The following is a 20,537-nucleotide window of genomic DNA, read 5'->3' on the forward strand; positions in this document are numbered from 1 at the left end:
AAGCAGAAAATACTGCAAACTTTTAGGAAAATCTGGTCTTGCCCCTAGCTGTGCAGCCCTGGAGAGACAGCTCTATAGGACTGAGCCTGTTTCCTCTTCTGTAAAATGGACTAACAATCACTCCTCAGAAAGGCATGCCCAGAGCACTCATTAACTGTCTAAAGAAGTAGAGTCCATGAAAAAGACCACGACCAATTTGTCTGAGTGGTTCTTCTTGTATCCCTGATGTGAGACCAGATCTGATGGAAGGTATGGAAGGTGGAACACTGGTTAAGTTCCTGGCTGTTCATGGAACTATCAGCAGCTGGAAGCAGGCAGAGCTCCACGGGATCAAGAGGCGGCAGTTTGCTTCTGTGGATTTACAGCCTTGGAAACGTGATAGAGCAGTTCTAGTCTGTACTATAGGGTCACTATAGGTTGGAATGGACTCCAACGGGTTTAGTTTGGTTTATTTTAGTGCCTGATAAACACTCTTACTCAGAGAATACTAACAGACATTTGAACTGAGGAGCACGGTTCAGAAAACACTGAATATAAAATCACACATACTTTTTGGCTAAACTTTGAAAACAGAAATGCCTTATAACTGCTCACCCTCTTCAGACAGTGCACATTTAAAGTGACTATGTACTTTTTAAAAATAAATGAAAGCTGAGGGATATAATAATAACTGCTCCTGGTTATTTATCTTCCATGTTCTTTGCTAAATGTTTTGTATGTAGGATCTCATTTTTTTTTTTTAAAGTCCTCTGGTGGAGCTATGGTTTCTATTTTCAAATGATAAAACTGAGACAGAGGTTAAGCTGCAGGTCCAATTAAAATCCCTCAGTAAGTATGGGGTAGAGGTGACATTCCAATACAGGTCTGGCAGACCCAAACCCCGAGACTTATTAGATAAAATGAAGCCACATTTGAGTTTTAGAAAGGCTAAGTGCAAAGGAGTTATCAGGTCCTTGATATTCCTGGCGTGACAGGAAGCACACTCAGAACTCGGGCCTGGGAAAGAGATGAGCAACATGGTGTGTGTCCACACAGGTGCGCATCTCGGGGGAACAGAGGGAGGGTGGGCCAGTGATCCTCATACCCAGTCAGGGTCATTTAAATCAAAAGAGAAAGCAGGGATTTTGAAACAGATTAGTTCAAATCTTGCAAAGAAGCTGGAAGCCACTCCAGTGTCCTGGAAGCTAGAAAATTGTGAAATCATGACCTGTTGATGTCTAAGATTACTATTTCCATGCAGCACACCACCACTCCTTAGCCCTAGCAGATTCCTCCTGGGAGAAGTCAGGCTTCACTTTAACCTGGCTCACCTCGTTCACATCACAGGCTCCTAGCAAGGGCAGCCCTGCCCTTCAATCTTAGTCTTCATAACCTAGGCTATGGAGTTTGAGCTTTCCTGAGACCTGAAAGCAGAGGCTCAAGGGCCCGACTGGGCGAGAAGGACAGTGGCTGGCCCAGTTTCTCCAGCATGCTGGAGGCTAGAGCCCCTTCCTACCTTCTTCAGGCTGTAGGGAAAACTCATCCTGCACACCATCCTGCCCTTCAAGACAGGTCGCAGGGACCCAGCCTTGCTCCTCTGCGGTGCTGACGAACCACCAACCTGGGAAAGCAATGGTGCGGATGGACGTTAGTCTGGTCAAGTGAGAGGAACTCGAAGCCAGACAGCATATTCAGCCACTAAATCAGCTAAGAATCAGGGCAAGGCCACAGAGTCATCAATTCACAAGTAAGATCCAACCAGCGATGCTAGCTGACTGCTAACTGCCACAAACAGGTTAATAAGATTCTGCCTCCTACACCTATAGACAATCGGTAAGAGGGTCCTAAATTGCAAGTACTGAATGTGGACCTTCACTAAGCTGTGAAGGCACTAACCATTTTACTTGTGTTATCTTTTATTATCATTCCCATTGCACAGATGAGAAAACCAAAGCTCAAAGAGGTGAACAGACTGTCCAAGCTCCCATGGTTCATGACCCGGCTGTGATATGCAGCCAGGACTGCCTGACACTGTAGCCTTTGACCTAATACCTTATCTGAGATATCCTTTTAGCACTGGCTCGTGTCACAGTAAACCTGGCTGCAGACGTACAGAAGAGCCACGTCACTCACAGTCTGGATCTGTGCATCTGTCTACTTGTTAAAATCGATGTTGTCCCACAATCAATACTCGCAGCTCTTTCACAGTCATTTGTGAGAACATGTGGAGTGAGGAACAGTGCGTGTGGCCCGGTGAGCACGTTCCCGGATGACCTGACACTTGGCCTTCTTGATTTGGCTCTTCTGGCGGAAACAAGCGTTCTTTCCACGACCTGCTTGGCGTCATCGTTTTCACCTTTTGTGGTTTTTTGCAGGTAATTTTGCTTTTTTAAAACTGACTCCAAAGAGACTGCTGAAGTGCTGTTCTAAGCACATGCTGCCTGCGAGATGACTTCTGAAGAAAATAACAGGTTAGATGAGCTCTGCTCAGATATTGACTGGCTGCGAGTTCAGTGTTAACAAACCAACAGCATATATTTAACCAGGTGTCTCTTAAACAGAAAGACAAAAAAACAACTGATGCACTGATCAGCTAACAAAAATGCTGGGACCACAAGCTTGCAGAAACCGAACTCTGTATTTCCCAAGAGCAATGAATGGCTCAATATTCACTATTTTGGTGCTTACGTCGACTTTATAGAACATACCTACTGCAAATAAACAAGAATTATCTGTAACTGCTTGAGGAAGCCTCTGAGTCACACCTGAACTGTCTCTAATGAAAAAGGGCTCTGACAGGGCCCAAGCAGCTCTGTCGGTGTTTTAGACCGTTGAGTTGACTACAACTCATAGCACAAATAGCTCTCAACTCTGCTCTATCCAGAGACAGTCTCACTGTCTCTGACACACCTAACCTCATTAGCTCAGTTGCTGTGTCAATCCATCTCATCTGGGGTCTTCCTCTCTGGCGCTGTCCCTTCACCCTTCCAAGAATGATGCCATTCTCCAAAGACTGGTCCCTCTTGGCAACATGACAAAACTATGTGAGGAGGAGTCTCAAAATCCATGCCTCTAAGGAGAAACGTAGTTTCACCCTCTCCAAGACAGATAGATCTATTGGTTCTCTTGGCAGTCCATGATATGGTCAATGCTCTTCTCCAGCAACACTACTCAAAGGCATCAATTCTTCTGTCATCCCTTGCCATTGTCCAGCTCTCTGATGCATAGCAAGTAACGGCAAAGATGATGGCTTGGATCAGGGACACTTTAGTCTCTAGACTGACATTAATGCTTCTCAATACTCTGGAGAGGTCCCTGACAGCAGATTTTCCCAAAGCAATTTGTATTTTGATTTTCTGACTACCAGTGCTGAGAGTGTTGATTGTGGAACTGAACAAGCTGAAATTACTAACAATCTCAATTTCTACACCATTTATCATGTTGCTGTAATTGGCCTTGTGGTGAAAATCTTCAGTTTTCTTGATGTTGAGCTTCAATGCATATTGCAAACTATAGTCCTTGACCTTCTACAACAAGTGCTTCAGGTCCTCCTCAGTTTCAGCAAGTAAGATTGGGTCATCTGCATAATGCAGGTTGTTGATGAGTCTTCCTCCAATCCTGATGCCACATTCCTCCTCATAAAGCCCAGCCTAATAACCTGTTCTGCATACAGATTGAAAAGTTATGGAGACAAGATACATCCTTGATGCACAACTTTTCTGATTTTGAACTATGCAGTGTTTCCTTGCTCTGTTCTGATGAATGCCTCTTGGTCCAAGTATAGGTTTCGCATGAGCACAATCAGGTATTCTGGAATTCCCAATTCTTCTCAAGATTAGCCACAATATGTTGTGATCCACACAGTCAAATGCCTTTGCACAGCCAATGAAACATGAACAGACATTCCTCTGGTACTCTCTGCTTTTGGCCAAGATTCATTTGACATGGGCAATGATGTCCTTTGTGCCATGGCTTCTTCTAAACCCAGTTTGTATTTCTGGTAGTTCTCTGTTGATGTACTGTCTAGTCACTTTTGGATAATCTCCAGGATTTTGCCTGTATGTTATATTAGTGATACCACTCTATAATTTCCACAGTGTTGGATCACTTTTCTTAGGAATGGGAATAAATATGAATCTCTTCCAGTCCGTTGTAACAAGCAGCTCTGCACAAGAGAAATGAAAAACTGGGATGGGTTCCCCAACAGCATGTACAGCCAAGGCCTAGAGCTGCTGGAGGAGAAGAGAAAGAGAGAACAGAGTCCCTGAGCAAGCTGCTTGGTCTTAGAAGTCTCTGTTGAAGCAGAAGCCACATACTATTTTATTCTAGTTCCAACATACATGTTATGGTGACTTAGAATGCTGTCTATGAGAATGAATGAAACCATAGGGTCAGTAAAACTGTGGGTAAGTAAAAGTCAGAGTTATCCATACTAAAACTCACATTTTAGGCACTTGTGTAGGGGTAGGGACATTGACACTGACACTGACAGCAAACTGGGCTGCCAGGTCTGTCATATGCTGTCCTCAATGCTTCAAATCTATTGCTGACCTCCTGGATCCTTAAACAGCCTCACGGGCAGGATACTGTTATTACCCCTCTTGACAGATGAAGTCAAGGCCTAGACACTTGCCCAGGGGTCTATGAGACAGAGAGTAATAAAGCCGCATTCACATTTGGACAATCTAGCTTCATAGTCCATATACCTAGAGGTTACTCTTTTTTGGAAGAGGGTAATTTGGCAATATCTTAAAGTATGAAATAAGTGTATGTTTTGGTCCAGCAGCTCATCTTATCAGCATCTAACAGCAAAATACACTCACTCAGGTGTACAGAAGCAAGTATTGATCATAGAAGAGAGAAATCATTACTTTTTCAGACTATCTCTGTGGCATCAAAGATTTCTTCTTCAAAACAGCTTTCATGGACATTGACTTTGACTTTGCACAATGATGACAGGATCACGCAAGTAGGGTGTCAGTTTATACAAATGGGATTGGCTAGTCTCACCATTACATTAGCTTTAAATTGAGAGGCCAGGTTTCTAAAGAAGCATCAGCCAGGGACGTGGGAACATCGTCAACTTGACTGGTCAAAGCAATTTCCAAATGTCCAAGTGGTTTTCAGCCCTAAGGGCTGGTGACAGTGTAGGGTGGGGAGGAAGGCTGTCTGGGTCCCTACCTGACTCATTCTTCTCGATGATGTCCACCACCTGCCCCACGCTCAGGCTGATCTCCGAGCTCTCCTGCTTCTGGTAGTTTGCCACAACCACATACTGCTCCAAGACCAAGGGGTCCACTGAGGCCAGGTCACTCCCTGTGAACAGCAGAGGCTATCAGATGTCATATGTTGCTACATCCCACGTACAGAGGAGGATAAGTCATGGGAGATGGGAGGGTCAGGAAGACATTCAAAAGACAGAAGGAAGCTGTATTTTGTCTCCAATTCATTCATTCTTTCATGTGCCCACCCAACCATCAAAAAGTTCACCAGGTGTCTACTCTGTAGAGTTACCATACTATTTGCTAGGGATTCAGAGTTGATTTTAGTTATGGTGTGGGCCCTTCAGATGCTGACAGCATACTGGAAAGTTGTTCCTATCTCTCCATCATCCACCATCCATCCATCATCTAGACATCCACCATCCAACTCCATCTATCATCAGCAAGCCATCCTCTCAAAGTCACCCATCTGTTAATTTAATCACCATGGTGCTCCAGACCCTCTATTAGGTGCTGGGTTACAAAAAAATGAAAGAAATAGATATGCTTCCCAGCCTCAGCCACTTACTCTTAGTTTAGAGACAGATTCATGAACCAGTATATATAGTCATTATCCACTATCCTCGAGTCAGTTCCAACTTATGGTGACCCTCCATGGAGTTTCCAAAGCTGCAAAGCTTTATGGGAAGAGACTCCTCAACTTTCTCCTCCTGAATCATTGACAGATCCAAACCCCAGACCTTTGGTTAGGAACCCTGCATGTTACACACACCACCTGGGCTCCTTTCACGTAGCCAGTAAGTAAACAGAATTATTAGCTTGTGATAAATGCAATTCTGGAAAAAACCAACCACGATGTCAAGACACAACGAATGGAGAGGGAGGATAGTAAATGATATAGCCAGAAAGATTTCCTTAAGGAGGTAACACATGACCGAGATCAGAAGTGAGATGGCATCCTGAGGAGGATGTGGAAGGACTGTGCAGGCTGACTGGGAGCTAGGGAAGAGCATGCCCTTGGGGACCAGAAGGAGGCTGAGTGTGTGTCTTCCTACTTTCTGCAGGGCAGCTGTGGCTTGCTGGTAGCTTGAAACGGACCACAGTGAGAGTATTTACACCATGCAAACCAGCAAAAGTTTAGGGTCACTACAATTTGGAACCTCCTGGGTGGTAATGAGTTTGATTTGTGGTTCTAAGTGTAAGTCAAAGCCTCTCCTCTGACAAGAGAGCTGGTTGTTAAATGTTTACCAGCACTGTGCTCCAAGCTCTGGCCTGAAAGTGCACAAAAGGCCTCTGTCAGAAGCACACGGTCTGGGTTTTTGGGCTGGGAAACCAGACCAGGACACTGGAGCCAGAGGGCAGGGTCCCTGCTTCTTGGCTCGGTGACCCTGCTCTGGCCATGCACCCAGAGGTGGGTGATGGAGGGCAGTGGGAGGGCCTCTGAGAAGGGCGTGTCTGCAGGAGAACAGGAGGAAAGGAAAGAAACAGAAGATACTGGGTGAGGGTTTAGAAGAGGGTTGTGAAGTAGCTCAAATGAGCGTCTATGCCAGGCTGCATACTGTATATAAATGCTCAACATAACCACCCTTCAAGCTGGGTACACCCATTGGCATCTGACAGACAAGGAGACAGGCTCAGAGAGACTAAGTGACTGGCCTGTTAGAGACAAAGCCAGGCCTTAATGAGGTCCTTTTGGTGGGCCTGGGGGTAGAGGACAGACAAACCAACAGGGAAGGAAGAGTCTGAGATGGGCTTACTTTCCTGGGGCTTGTTCCAACTGAACTTTATTTCTTTGGGTCTTTCTAGGCTTCTCTTTCCTTTTTTTTTTGATTGAGTACAGTGTACTTTATTGATGGTACATGACAAGATGGGCTCTCCAAGCCCCTCCCCCCCTTTCTCAGGGGGATTTGATGGAAACTTGTGTCAATGATGTCAGATTCTCAGTGTGTGGGAGGATCAAGTTGGGGCAAGGACTCCCCAGCAGCTGAGGGTCTCTCTCTCTTCTAGTGCTATTGCTGGTCCAAGGGGCTCTTATTCTTTGGAGGCCATGTGAACCATCAGGTCAACCACCTGGTTGCTGTAGCCAAATTCATTGTCATACCAGGAAATGAGTTTGACAAAGTGGTCGTTCAGGGCAATGCCAGCCCCAGCATCAAAGGTGGAAGAGTGGGTGTCACTATTAAAGTCACAGGAGACAACCTGGTCTTCAGTGTATCCCAGGATGCCCTTGAGGGGCCCTTATGATGCCTGCTTTACTACTTTCTTGATGTCGTCATATTTGGCAGCCTTCTCCAGACGGCAGGTCAGGTCCACAACTGACACATTGGGGGTGGGGACACGGAAAGCCATGCCGGTAAGTTTCCCATTCAGTTCAGGGATAACCTTGCCCAAGGCCTTGGCAGCGCCAGTAGATGCAGGGATGATGTTCTGGGCAGCTCCACGGCCATCACGCCACAGCTTTCCAGAGGGGCAACCACAGTCTTCTGGGTGGCAGTGATGGCATGGACTGTGGTCATGAGTCCCTCTACAATGCCGAAGTTGTCATGGATGACCTTGGCCAGGGGAGCCAAGCAGTTGGTGGTGCAGGAAGCATTGCTGACAATCTTGAGAGAGTTGTCATACTTTTCATGATTCACACCCGTCACAAACATGGGGGCATCGGCAGAAGGAGCAGAGATGATTACCCGTTTGGCACCACCCTTCAAGTGAGCCCCAGCCTTCTCCAAGGTTGTGAAGACACCAGTGGACTCCACAACATACTCAGCACCAGCATCACCCCACTTGATGTTGGTGGGATCTCACTCCTGGAAGATAGTGATGGCTTTTCCATTGATGACCAGCTTCCCATTCTCAGCCTTGACAGTGCCGTTGAACTTGCCATGGATGGAATCATATTGAAACATACAGACCATGTAGTTGAGGTCAATGAAGGGATCATTGATGGCAACAACTTCCACTTTGCCAGAGTTAAATGCAGCCCTCGTGACCAGGCGCCCAATGCGGCCAAATCCATTTACTCTGACCTTCACCATCGTGTCACAGGGATGCGGCTGAGGCTGCACAAGAAGAGAGGGCAATCTGGATCAACGAGGAGCAGAGAGCCTTCTCTTTCCTTTCTTGAGCCCTGGCTTCAGTGCTGATTTCATCCTTGGCCGCAGGATGACTGCCACCTGTCAGACACCTCACAGGAGGCTGCTTTCTGTACCTCAGGCCACAGAGCCTCAGCAAGGCAGAGGCCTGGACAGTTTCCTTAACCACCCACACTTGCCTTGTGGAGGGGGGTGGCATTCTGGAGGTTTCTGGCTGCTTTTCTTGGTCATTAGACACTGGGAACCCTTTCTTCTGTGGATTCAACAGGCAGAAATCACAGTCTCCAGTTCTGACCTGGGGACACCTTGTTTTGAGCCTCAAGGTAGGCTGCATTCAGGAAGAGGAGAACAAAGACCTACTTCACAGGTGGAGGTCTGTTCCCTGCTGTCTGGGTAGATATACACTGGGCAGGGAGCGCGGGGGCTGGTGTGGGGTCAGGGAGGGGCTGTAGCTCTTTGTCTACTCTCCCACAGGCCCTCCAGCTCAGAGGCCCTCCCACTGCCCTCCATCACCCTCAGCTGGGCAGGGTGAGTGGACAGAACAGAGACCTAAGCCAAGAAGCAGTGACCCTGCCCTCTGGCTCCAGTGCCCTGTTCTGGTTTCCCAGATAAAACATTCACATCAAGTGCTTCTAACAAAGGCTTTTTGTGCTGCTTCTGGATGCCAGAGGCTGAAGCACAGTGGTGTGCTAGTGTCCTCAAAATGTCACACGTCTAATGTATGTGATCTTTTCCTACTGAGCTATCCATCACCCAAGGCCACTCATGTCTTCACTGCATTGCCATCCTGTACCAGAGGCTTCCCTGGGGCTAGAGAAGAAGAGGGGGCATGTATATGGATTCCGTTCTGCTCTCATATAGTACTTGATTATTGTTGTCCATGGCTAATATTCCCAAGATCCTCTCGTAGTCCAGAATGGCTGCTGCAGTCCAAGCCATCACATTCACATTCCAGGCAGCAGAAACAAATAAAGAATGAAACAAATGACAGTCTTTCTTATAAGGATTCTGACTAGTAAGTGCATACATTTCCACTTACTTCAATCGCAGTAATAACAGTTCTCATTCAAAATGCTAATCTAGTCCTTCACAGATCCAGATCCTGCCATGACGTCCCAGCACCCTCAGCTTCTCCAAAGTCAGGTTCTGCTTGCCTTTCTATCACCTCATGCTTGCTGTACCCAAAGCTTGAAAGCTTGAAGGTGCCTTTGCACAGGCTGTTTTATCTGCTGGGGAGGCCTCTTCTTTTCCTTCCTATTCAAATGCAAAAAACCTATTTATTTAACAAAAGCTTAGTGATCCGAACCCACCAGTCATCCCAAGTGAGAAAGATGTGGCAGTCTGCTTCTGTGAAGACTTATGACCTTGAAAACCTTATGAGACAGTTCTACTGTGTCCTATGGGGTCACTATGAGTCAGAACTGACTTGAGGGAAATGGGATAGGTGGTTTTTAACTGTGTGCCTGCTTCCAGCTGTGACACCATCTGTTCGCACACAGTAGTCAGGGTCTACCTGATACTCGATTATGGATCCAAGCAACAGGAAATCATTGGCAATTTCAATCTTTTCGCCTTCTATGCAGTTGTGATGCTCTTTGGAGGCAAAGATGATGAAGTTTTATCTTGCATTTTTGGGGTATGTTGCCAAGAGAGGTTATTCCTTGGAAAAGGATATCAGGTCAACTGAAAGGGGTGTCAGATCATTGTCCTGAAAGGTCAGGCCCTGCAATGGCCTTCACCTCATTAAGAAAAAGCTCTAGCAGCCTACAGGGCCTTGCTCCATCTGCCTTCAAGGAGCTCTCAAATCTTTACTCTTTACCGCATCTCACATTCTCCCTTTCTTCTATGGTAATTAAATGTCTTGTTTAAGCGAAGATGCCTTCTCAGTTACAGGTCATCTGATTAAGGTTTAGCCAGTGGGTGGAAGTTTGCATGCAATTGCTAGTGAGAAGCCTTATTAAGGGGGAGCGTGCTCTTCATTCTTTGTCTATTTCTGTAGGTGAATTGTGAAAGCGATGGCAGGTTCTGCAGCAGCCACTCTGGGCTATGGTGTGATCCTGGGAATAATGGCTATATATGGCAGAGCAGTAAGACAGAGCATCAAACACTGCATGACTCCTAGACTTTTGGAATTTGACCTGAGAAGAAAGAAAATGATACTGTTTAAGCCACGATTATTTGGGGTTTTCTGTCACAGTCAAATAAAATGAACTTCTGGAGACTATAGTCCTGTTTCACGATGCCTTGATCATTGGAAATGCATTCTCACTGTCAAACTTTTTATTCCCCCTGCTAGAGGGAGCCTCTTCCAGATCTCTACATACTGTTCTCCATTCCCGCCCTCCCTTTAGATACTGTAACAAATACCACCTTGCCAACGAAATGACCCTTGGCTGTCCTAGAAAAATACTTCAAGTCCCCAGCACTGCCCCAGCCAGTTTTAATTCTTGCCATATTGCTTTTTTCTATGTGAACTACCATAGGATTGGAACACTTAATGTCTTTCTGGTGTCTACTTTGTGCCCTAGATTATAATCCTGAGGGGCAGGATTCCATCTCCTTTGTTTACTGCTATACTACTTCTCTGGAGGCTTAGGAAGCCATGGTCTGTTTTTTATACTAGTGGGAGCTAAGGATGCTTTTTATATTTTTAAAGGGTTCTTTTTTTTTTTTTTTTAAAAGCCAATGTGATAAAGATCATTATATTACATGCAATGCCTAAAATATTTACTATCTGGCTCTTGAGAGAAGTTTACTAACTTCTGTGCTAGAACATGGACGATATCCATCAAGATCCAATAAATGTTCGAATGGACAAATAAATATTTTAAAACTTGGCTTTAGAAGACTCCTTACATGGGAGAAATGGAAATGCTTCCCTGCACAGTGCCGGCAATATTTTTAATTTGCTTATAAGTCTACCTTTTCTAGCAGTCTGTGAGTATACTTTTCACATGGTAAATAACCTTTGTATTCTCTAGGAACCCAGGACACAGGCACACAAACCCAAACACACAAAACCAAACCGGAACCACTACTTTTAATTAGATGCTGACTCATGATTGTCCTCCATTGGAGTTCTGATTTTGTAAATCTTTACAGGATGAGACTTCCCATCATTCTCCCTTGTAGCAGCTGGTGGATTTGAACCAATGCCCTGTCAGGTAGTAGCTCAATATCTAACATCCTACCCCAATAGGGTTTCTGCCACATGCACACAGTAGATGTTTAGAAATGGTTTTGAATGGATAACCAAATCTCTTTTATTTATTCAGTGCTTGGCATAGATGTTCAAGAGACATTTGTGGAGTGAATAAACAAAGGGTAGAGATTTCTAGAACCTCTTCCTCCCCTAAACATGGCTCCAAGTGTTATCTCTGAAGCACACAGAAGAACAACCAAAGATGTCCTTCCTGCTTATAAGCAGGATACATGCTTTAGTGAAATCAGAGCCTAGTTAGGCCAGGTCACCCATGCTGACACAGCTGTACCAATGGAATTTTTAGGACTCTCATCAGGGGCCTAAAATCATTCATTTCCTCATCAATTGTCCAACCAGCCTTTCAGAAGGACTTAGGATAACCACAAGCAGTGACAGTTAGGGAACTGAGCTGGGAAGCCAGGAAATGAGGACAGAGGTCAAGGTTTAGGATTCTGGGGTGGCAAGAGCAGATCAAGAGCCCTGGCAGTGCAGTGGTTAAATGGCTGGCTGCTAATAAAAAACCCTAAAGTTTGAACTCACCTGCTGTTCTACTGGAGAAGGACCTAGAACTCTGCTTCCATTACTCTTAGAGCCTTGGTAACCCTGTGGGGCAGTTCTACTCTGGCCTACAGGGACACTGAGAATCAGAACTCACCTGATGACTTTTTGTATTTTTATTTTTAAAATGATTTTGCATTTTTTGAAATGAGCAGATCAAGTACTGGCACATGCTCAGGGTTGGCACTTTTTCCAGATTTGAGTTTTATGCTATTTTCCTGTTAGTCCACAGCTTTTAGATTCTAGTTCCCTCTATGAGTAAGCAGTTCAGAGTAAAATATGTGAGGTTGCTATTTCAACTATCAGTAGAGTTCTTCCAGAGATGATTGTGTTCATCTGATAAGAGTATTCAACTTAACAAAACTGATGAAAAACAGAACTTGATTTATTTGATCCAGGAGTTTTACACAAAGCTTGAGGTCAGTTAGGTGTTAGACAGAGACACCTACTGGTGGAGTGTAATACTGCAGCTAAGCTCTAGAAAGCATCTCAGAGCTCTAAAAAGGCCTTCAATTCGTTTTCAGAGGTTGTAAATTGGAGCAGAGGAGATAGCCCAACTTTCTGTTGGAGAACCTGGTGGATTGGAACCACTCACCTTGAGATGGATGCATAACTTCCTACTCACTAGCCCACCAGAACTCCCTCAAGTAATACTCAAACATTGATCAGATGGTTAAATCCTAGACAGCACAAAGTGAGAAGATTCTAAGGCATTCTGGGTCCAGAAAGAAACTAGAGAACAGAAAGATCAGGGGAAGGATAAGATCTGTCAGTTGTTGTGTGCCATCGATTTGGAACTGAATTTTAACTGATTGTCCAGCGAGTTTTCAGTGGCAGTAAATCACAGGGGAGGAGACTGTCTATCCTCCCATAGAGAAGCCAGTAGATGCGAATTGTGTGCCTTTGGGACTGCAAGTGCAGCTTCTTACCACTAGGCCAGCAGAATTCCCTTTTTGACAGTTGTTGTGTGCCATCTAGTCAGAACCAACCTAAAGCTGCCCCTCCAACAGATTTTCAGAGGCAGGTAATTGCACAGGAGATTACCAATCCTTTCGCCGCAGAGCAGCTGGTGGATTTGAACTATGCGCTTTCAGGATTTATTTTAACATTGAGATGTTGCTGTTATTAGGTGCCAGCAAGTCTCCTTCCCACTAGAGCTCCCATTTGACGGTGTTATGTGTCATTAAGTCGCCTGTGACTTATAGCGACCCTATGTAAAACAGCTCTGAAGCCTGCCCTGTCCTGACCCAGTCTCACTGACTCCAACACACCAACCCCCTTTGCTCCACATACTGTATCAATCCATCTCATCCTGAGATGTCCTGCACTGTCCCTCTACCATCCCGAGGATGATGTCCTTCTCCAAGGACCATTTTCTCTTGGCCATGTGCCCAAAGTATGAGAGACGGACCTTCAAAAATCCTAGCCTCCAAAGAGAATCTTAGTGTCACCCTCTCCAAGACAGACCTATTTGTTTTCTTGGTGGTCCATGGTATGTTCAAGACTCTTCTCCAGCACCACAACTCAAAGATAACGATTCTTCTACCATCATCCTTAGTCACTGCTCAACTAACAGATGCATAGCAAGTAATAAAAAGACTATGGCTTGGATTAGGTGCACTTTAGTCTTTAAACTAGACATCATTCTCTAAAGAGAATGATGTCTAGTTTAAAGCACTTTGGAGAAGGCCTTGACAGCAGATATTCCCAATACAATATGTCTTTTGCTAAACATACAGATTGAATAGGTGTGGAGAAAGCAAAAAAATAAGGTTAAGAAATAGTCTCAGGAGGTATAGTGTCTGATCTACCACAGCCATATTCTATTGGGGAATTTTTTTGCTCATAACATACTTAATTTTAAAACAATGAATAGTTGTAAGATAGTGTCTGTTTCTCAGAATTTCACTATGTTGCCAGTCTTGTTGAAAACATCAATAGCAAAAGTGTCACTAAGTAAAAGGTAGAAAAATCAGGAAGGAAGTCAGACAGTCTGTTAAGTTTTGGTGGAATGACTTCTTCCTATAGAACAGGAAGAAATGAAAATGCTGTTAGCTAAAATCTGTAGGTGCCAGCTAGTCATGAATGGGACATGCTGGCAACAGGTATGACGTCTGCTTCACAGTCAGCATTCTGGGACAGAAATTCCAGGACTCGACCCATCAGCCTTCTTCCTTTAAAAAGTCAATCAAAAAAGCTGCTTCTAAAACTGAGCAAGTGTACGAAGGTCAGATAAAAAGTAAGGCTAATCCCAGCAAGGGTTCTTAGTCTGAATAAGAAAGATGCTATTTTCCACTCCGTTGAACTATAAATAAATCTGTCCCCCATCATTGCAAGTCAACTGATGTAACAGTGGTTACCACAAATTAGGGCTTATTCTGTCTCTCAGACAAGTCTCCTCATAAAGCCTGTTCTGACCGGGCACTTTTCTTTTCACAAACCAGAACTGCCTCTTTTTTTCCTCTCTCTCCCTGACCTGTTCTTCCAGGGAAAGAGTCTCTGCAGGCTCCAAACCAGAACCCTGCGGCCAGCCAAGAATGACAGGCTCTTCTTCTCTCTTCTAAGAAACGTATCATTATCACTGAGGCTCAGGAACTATTTGCAGCTTTAGCAAGATACCAAGGCATCGGTCAGTACCCACTGAAGCAGAGAGCAGAACTGGAAACAGATTGAGTGGGGAAAGGCCAAGTTAACTGCAGATACTATACTCAGAGGCAAATAGACCCAGTTTCTCTCCAGCCTTCCTTCTAAGAATGACCAGAGACCCTGTCCCTAGAGGGCAGCAAAAGGCCCAGAGGTATTATTGAATTTGGAGTTACTATTGATGCTAGTCCTGGAGAGAGGATGAAAGGCACCCAAGCGTAGAGGACTCTCCTTCATAGGGTCGCTATGAGTCGCCTGTGACTCGACGGCACTTAACAACAACATTGATGCTAGTCAGGAGCATCTCTGTGCTTTAAACAATGGTAGTTGTGCTGTTGTTGTTGGGTGTCAGTGAGTCGACTATGACTCCTAACGACCCCATGAATGATGGATCTGAATCTCGCCCCATCCTGTGCCATCCTTATCTTACTACTTGAGCCCACTGGTATAGTCACTATGCCAATCCATCTTATTTTGGGATCTTCCTCTCTTTCACTGACCCTCCACCTTTCCAAGTATGATAATTTTTTCCAAGGACTGCCCCCTCCCAAGAACGTGACCAAAGTATGTGAGATAAAGTTTCACCATTCTTGTATCTAAAGAATTCCCTTATTACATTCTCTCAAAAACATGTCTGTTTTTTCTTTTGGCAGTCCATGAGGCATTCAGTACTCTTCTCCAACACCACAGCTCAAAGGCATCAACTAGTCTTCTGTCACTCTTATTCAGTGTTCAACTTTCAGATGCATAGTAAGTAACTATAGAGAACATGGCTTAAATGTTCTTTAAACTGACATAGCTGCAGCACAACAATAAAAACAACAGCAAACATATCCCTTACAGCATACCAAGAACTATTTTAAACTAAGGTTTACACATCACAAACTTTGTTATATTCCCACAAATGAAAACACAATCATCACCCCCAGGCCGCAGCAAGGACACTGAGGGCCAGGCGAGGAGGCATCCTTTTTCACTTCTGAGATCTCTGCTTATTGCTCTCAATCCCTGTCAATTCCCTTAAATTTCCTGAGGGTCCTGGGAATATCTGAAAGAACTCAGAATTCCAGACTCTCTGAGGACTACGCTGGGTCCAGGTGTGGTTTGGGCTGTGGCTGTGGCACATGTGAGATGACCCTGGGTCCTTACAGGCAGGAAAAACTGGGCCCCTGTTACTCTAAATTTATAAACTGCAGGTGTATAACAACAAGTCACTCTTTGGTTCATACACAAGCTCCCACCATTTCCATTACTGCTGTTAATAAGAGAGTCATGTTGTGCAGGGAATGGAAAGGCTATAGGGAAGGAAGAGAATTTGCCTTAGGGAGGGGAGGGGAATAAGGACTAAGGACGAGAACAGCTTATGGCTTAAAATAGCACTGTTCAATATTCAGACCAGTGCAGCGGAGGCAAGCCAGGGGTGGAGGGCAGCACAAATCAGGCCCAAATCTCCTGCCCATTTCCACTTCTCAGTCTATGCATGACCCTGTTCATTCTTCAAGACCCAGGGCCTCCTTTTGAGTCTCTAGAGAAGAACACTCTTAGCTCTGAACTATTACATTATTTTGTATCATGATACAAAGGCATTTTACACAGTTTGGATCCACCAGATGCTCTGCTGGAGAAGGAGAGGCAATCTACTCCTGTCCCAGTCAGATCCAATTCGATGGTACACAACAAGAAAAAGGGGAGAAAAAGGCATTTTACATCCTGTGGCATGGTTAGAAAGATGTCTGTCTGCCATACTCCACGGAGGCATTTTCAGAGAAAGGCAGTCTCATCTACTTTGCAATCTTTTGATACAGAATGAAACAACTTCAAATTCCTTTTCTGGGTGAGAACAGAATAGAGTATCAACCAGTCAAGCATCCACCCGTCCACCTGACCACCCCTCCCTCTCTCCCTCCCTCCATCCATCCTTCCACCCACCCACCCACATCAGCGCATCCTCACTGTGGTGCTGAGGGCCCGGCACATAGTAGGTGCTTAGTAAGAGCTTACTACACCTTGGATGAGTAGTGAAAAATGGAAAATGCCATTCTTACCTGACTTCTTTTTTCCAATGTGCTCTCTGTAGAAGAAAAAAAGTAGGGTAGGAAAGACTAGTAAGTATTTGTTATGTACTGACATGAGGTATTTATTTCTAACATTTTAAAAATTGTAATTTGAATGAAGGTTTACAAAGCAAATTATTTTTTTCATTCAACCATTCACACACATTCTGTTTAATAAGACATGAGTTATTCTGTTAAAACACAGATTCTCAACCTCACGACATTATAACACCCAAGCCAATTCCTCAGGCACAGAAACCTTAATAATGAAAAATCCCTTTTCATTTTCCTCCTTTGACCAGTGAATGCCTCAGGACCCTGGGAACAAGTGCCTTTGCTCTATTTGGAGACATGTCTGATTTTTTTTTTGACATGTCTGATTTTAAGGTCTGGGATTTTAATCACCAAGTAATCATGGTCTCCGTGCAATTGTGGGAGAAGGGTTGGAGAGCTTAGCTGACAGGAACCTGAGGCTGCTCGCCCGTGAACACAGGATGGGAAGCAGCAAAGCCAGGCAGGTGGGCTAGGCACCGTGTCCTCTAGCCAGACGTTACCTCAGGGGGGGGTCACATGCTGTAACTTTTGTGTGAGGAAGGGTGAGCTAACAGGGGAATACCCCAGCCCACAGCTCTGAGTGCTCCCTGTGCACTGGGTCTCAGCCAAGCATCACATCTGACCCAAGACTGACCCAAGGAATCCTCACAACCACCCCCCGAGGATGACTCCATTTGACATATGGGGGAAACTAGGGCTCAGCAAATTAAGTATTCTGTCCTGGATCTGAGCCCAAGAAATCTGGCTGGAGCCCATTCTCTTGATCATTACCCTTGACTACCCTGGGAGTGAAGTCCTCTTCATGGCCATTATATGCAGGCCACACCAAGAAAGGTTCCTCAAGCTTGCTTCTGTGTAAAGCATCACCTCTCAGAGAGAGCACAAAGCCATGGCCGAGGTACTTCAAGCCCAGGGACTGACTCTAGAATGTGCACTTGCTAGTTGTTTAGACTGCCCCAGCCCGAACGCAGGCACCATGAGCTTTCAGGCTACAGCTGCAGCAGCATATTATAGGTGTGTGAAACGACCATTGGACATTGCCAAATTTTTCTCTACAGGACAATAAAACCCCTCTCTACAAGCACTGTTCAAAACTCATTATTTCCCTACCTGGGAACTAGTCAAGAAAGACCCTCCTTCCTCAGCTCCCATCCCAAATCCCAACGTGGGTGTGCATCTGGGCCTTTGCCTAAGAGACCAACTCTGCTGAGCAGTGACTTTGCTCTCACTCCTTGGATTAACAACCATGGTCCAGCTGAGAGTGCCAATCGCCTGCTTCTGCCCCAGAGCCTATTCGTGGGCTCTCGGCAACTTCTCCACCTTCCCTCCTGATCAGAACCATTTCCTTCAAAGCCAGACGTACAGAGAGAAAGGTTTACCAGGTAAGCACTCCACCTGCCTGACACAGCCCCCTGCAGGCAAAAGCCTCCTAACCAAGATGGGGGCTCAAAACCCCCAAGCTCACTGCCATGCAATTGCTCTGACGTGGAGCAACCCTCCATTGCGTCTCCTAGGCAGTCTAGAGATATGTATCATATAGTCTATGAGTAGACTTCTTTCATCTTAATAACCTTTCTATATTTCCTGGGAACTCTGAATATATACCAAAACCCAAGCTCAAAAAACAAAAAACAAAACTCAAAAAACAAACCCCAGACCACTGCTTTTATTCTGATTCTGACCCTCTGCCAGGTCTGAGGCTGTAAACCTTTACTGGAGGAGACTGCCCATCTTTGTGCCTTGGAGCAGCTGGTGGATTTGAACTGAGAAGAGGTGAGCCTTTGGATTAGCAGAACAACTCGCTAAGGATTACACCAGTGGAGTTCCTGAGCAGTGAGCTACATTACCCAATCAGCCTTACTCATTGCCTTTCGAGCTACGTCTGACCCATGGGTGCCCTGTGACAGCAGCACCAAGCCTCAAAGGCTCTCCTTGGCTGTAATCCTTGTAGAAGAAGAGAAATAGTATTTCTTCTTGTGAATTGACAACCCTTCAGCGAAGTGAGTTAGGTGGTTAGCTGTGTCTATTTAATTAATAAGCAACTAGAGGCTCAATTGTCCAAGGTCACACAGCTTCCAAGGGCCCTCTTGGAACCAGCGGCCTGGACTCTAGTATGATGCTGGCTGGTTCACGTCACCAGCTTCTTTGGTTTTATGGACACTGTCTTGGTACAAAACCAGGTGGGTTTTGTACTTTCTGGGGATGTTGTGTGTGCACGGTTGTGCCGACACATTCACGCAGCCTTTCCCACAGGGCAGAAGTTGCCTGAGGGCAGGGGGTATTTCTCTATTTCTCCTTTGCATCCTTTTTGAGAACAGGATAGCAAATAATCACTGAGCACTACAGAATATGGCATTATTACTATTATTAATCATATTTTCATGGATGAAGCTGGATGACATCTTCTAATAGATCTTCTAAACTCAGAAAAAAATTTAGGTTCTCATTCTATGTAATGAAAATAAATTCTAACTGGTTTAATGAGGAGATATTAATAGAGCTTCCTTGTAGAATACTAGAAGCAAAAACTAGAAAAAACCCAGAGTACTTCTCTCCTCACCGTTCTCTGATTGATTAGAGCAAATAAGATTGAAAGCAACTGAAGAAAGCACAAAATGAACTACGGTTCCCACTCACGACTTTACAAATCATAAAACACCAACCATAAAATTCAGAACAAAACATAAATTCTAACAAAAGGGGCCAATATATACCCTACAAATGGCAAAGACTGATCACCTTAAGGTTGAGAAAGCCCATACAAATTATATAAACGAAACACTAAAACCAATGGAAAAGTGGAAGAGCAGATCTTTCCAGCTACAATTCGAGAAGACTTCAGAGAGGTCTAGACACTCTTACTCAGTAACCGTTAAACCAATACTGTGAAGATTGACTGCTTCAGTCTATCCTGGCTCAAATGCCCACCCTCTTGTCAGAGCCACCAGAGACTGGGCTTGTTTCCCAGGGGCTCCCAAGCCAGGTGGTTGTCAGGGGAAATAGGGGTGAGTATTGGTGAAGTACTTGTGCTGGCTCTGTCTTTGTGGTAACTGACTTGGAGACAAGAGGGAGGCAGAATCATCTGGAAGGCCTGGGGTGTGGCACTGATTGCATCCCCTCCCTCTTATGTCTTGGAGGTCATAAGTAAAGACTGGTCATCTCATGTGAACAGAAGCATTTCATGATTGTACCCATGTCTTTCAAGAAAGCCAATAACCAATTATCTTCTCTTTGACTGTTTCACACAGCAGGAGGAGGAAGAGTGGTGAAAATCACTGTCTATTTACTATGTGCCAGGGACCCTGCTAAATGCTTCACATAGTACGTCCAAGCTGCACCAAAACTCTGCAGGCAGAATTAAGTGTTATTTCCATTTAAGAAAGGAAGAAAAGGAGTCTCTAGAAATAATCCCAACAAAACTCTAACCCTAGGAAATGGGGACAACCTTTATAATGTCCAGGATTTAAATCCCAGGGATTTAATCCTAACCTCCAAGAAACCAACTGTTGATCACTTCCTAACCTTCCTACTCTTGACTGGATTTAACTTTTCAAACCTAGAGTTGCTATAATCAAGGATGCTTTAGGCAGAATATTAAATGATGCAGGAAGTATTAAAAGAAGATGGAAGGAATATACTGAGTCATTGTATCAAAAGGAATTGGCAGATAAAGAAGAATTTAATGAAATAACATATGAGCAAGAGCCTATGGCGATGAAGGAAGAAGTTCAAGTTG

At 44.8% G+C, this 20,537-nt stretch overlaps 1 protein-coding gene across 1 annotated transcript in view; it reads right to left on the reverse strand.

Moving 5' to 3' along the window:
* The window catches only part of SH3PXD2B (SH3 and PX domains 2B), a 153,998-nt gene that overhangs the window by 31,742 nt on the left and 101,719 nt on the right, over positions 1-20,537 (reverse strand). The window contains exons 6-8 of the mRNA XM_006884352.1: positions 16,739-16,764; positions 5,161-5,295; positions 1,496-1,600 (exon numbers count right to left, since the gene is read on the reverse strand). Of these exons, the coding sequence (XP_006884414.1) occupies positions 1,496-1,600; positions 5,161-5,295; positions 16,739-16,764 (266 nt within the window). The remainder of the gene's footprint in view (positions 1-1,495; positions 1,601-5,160; positions 5,296-16,738; positions 16,765-20,537) is intronic.

This window comes from Elephantulus edwardii, unplaced genomic scaffold (assembly GCF_000299155.1).
Source record: "Elephantulus edwardii isolate Elephantulus edwardi_28Jun2011 unplaced genomic scaffold, EleEdw1.0 scaffold00033, whole genome shotgun sequence".
NCBI classification, from domain to species: Eukaryota; Metazoa; Chordata; class Mammalia; order Macroscelidea; family Macroscelididae; genus Elephantulus; species Elephantulus edwardii.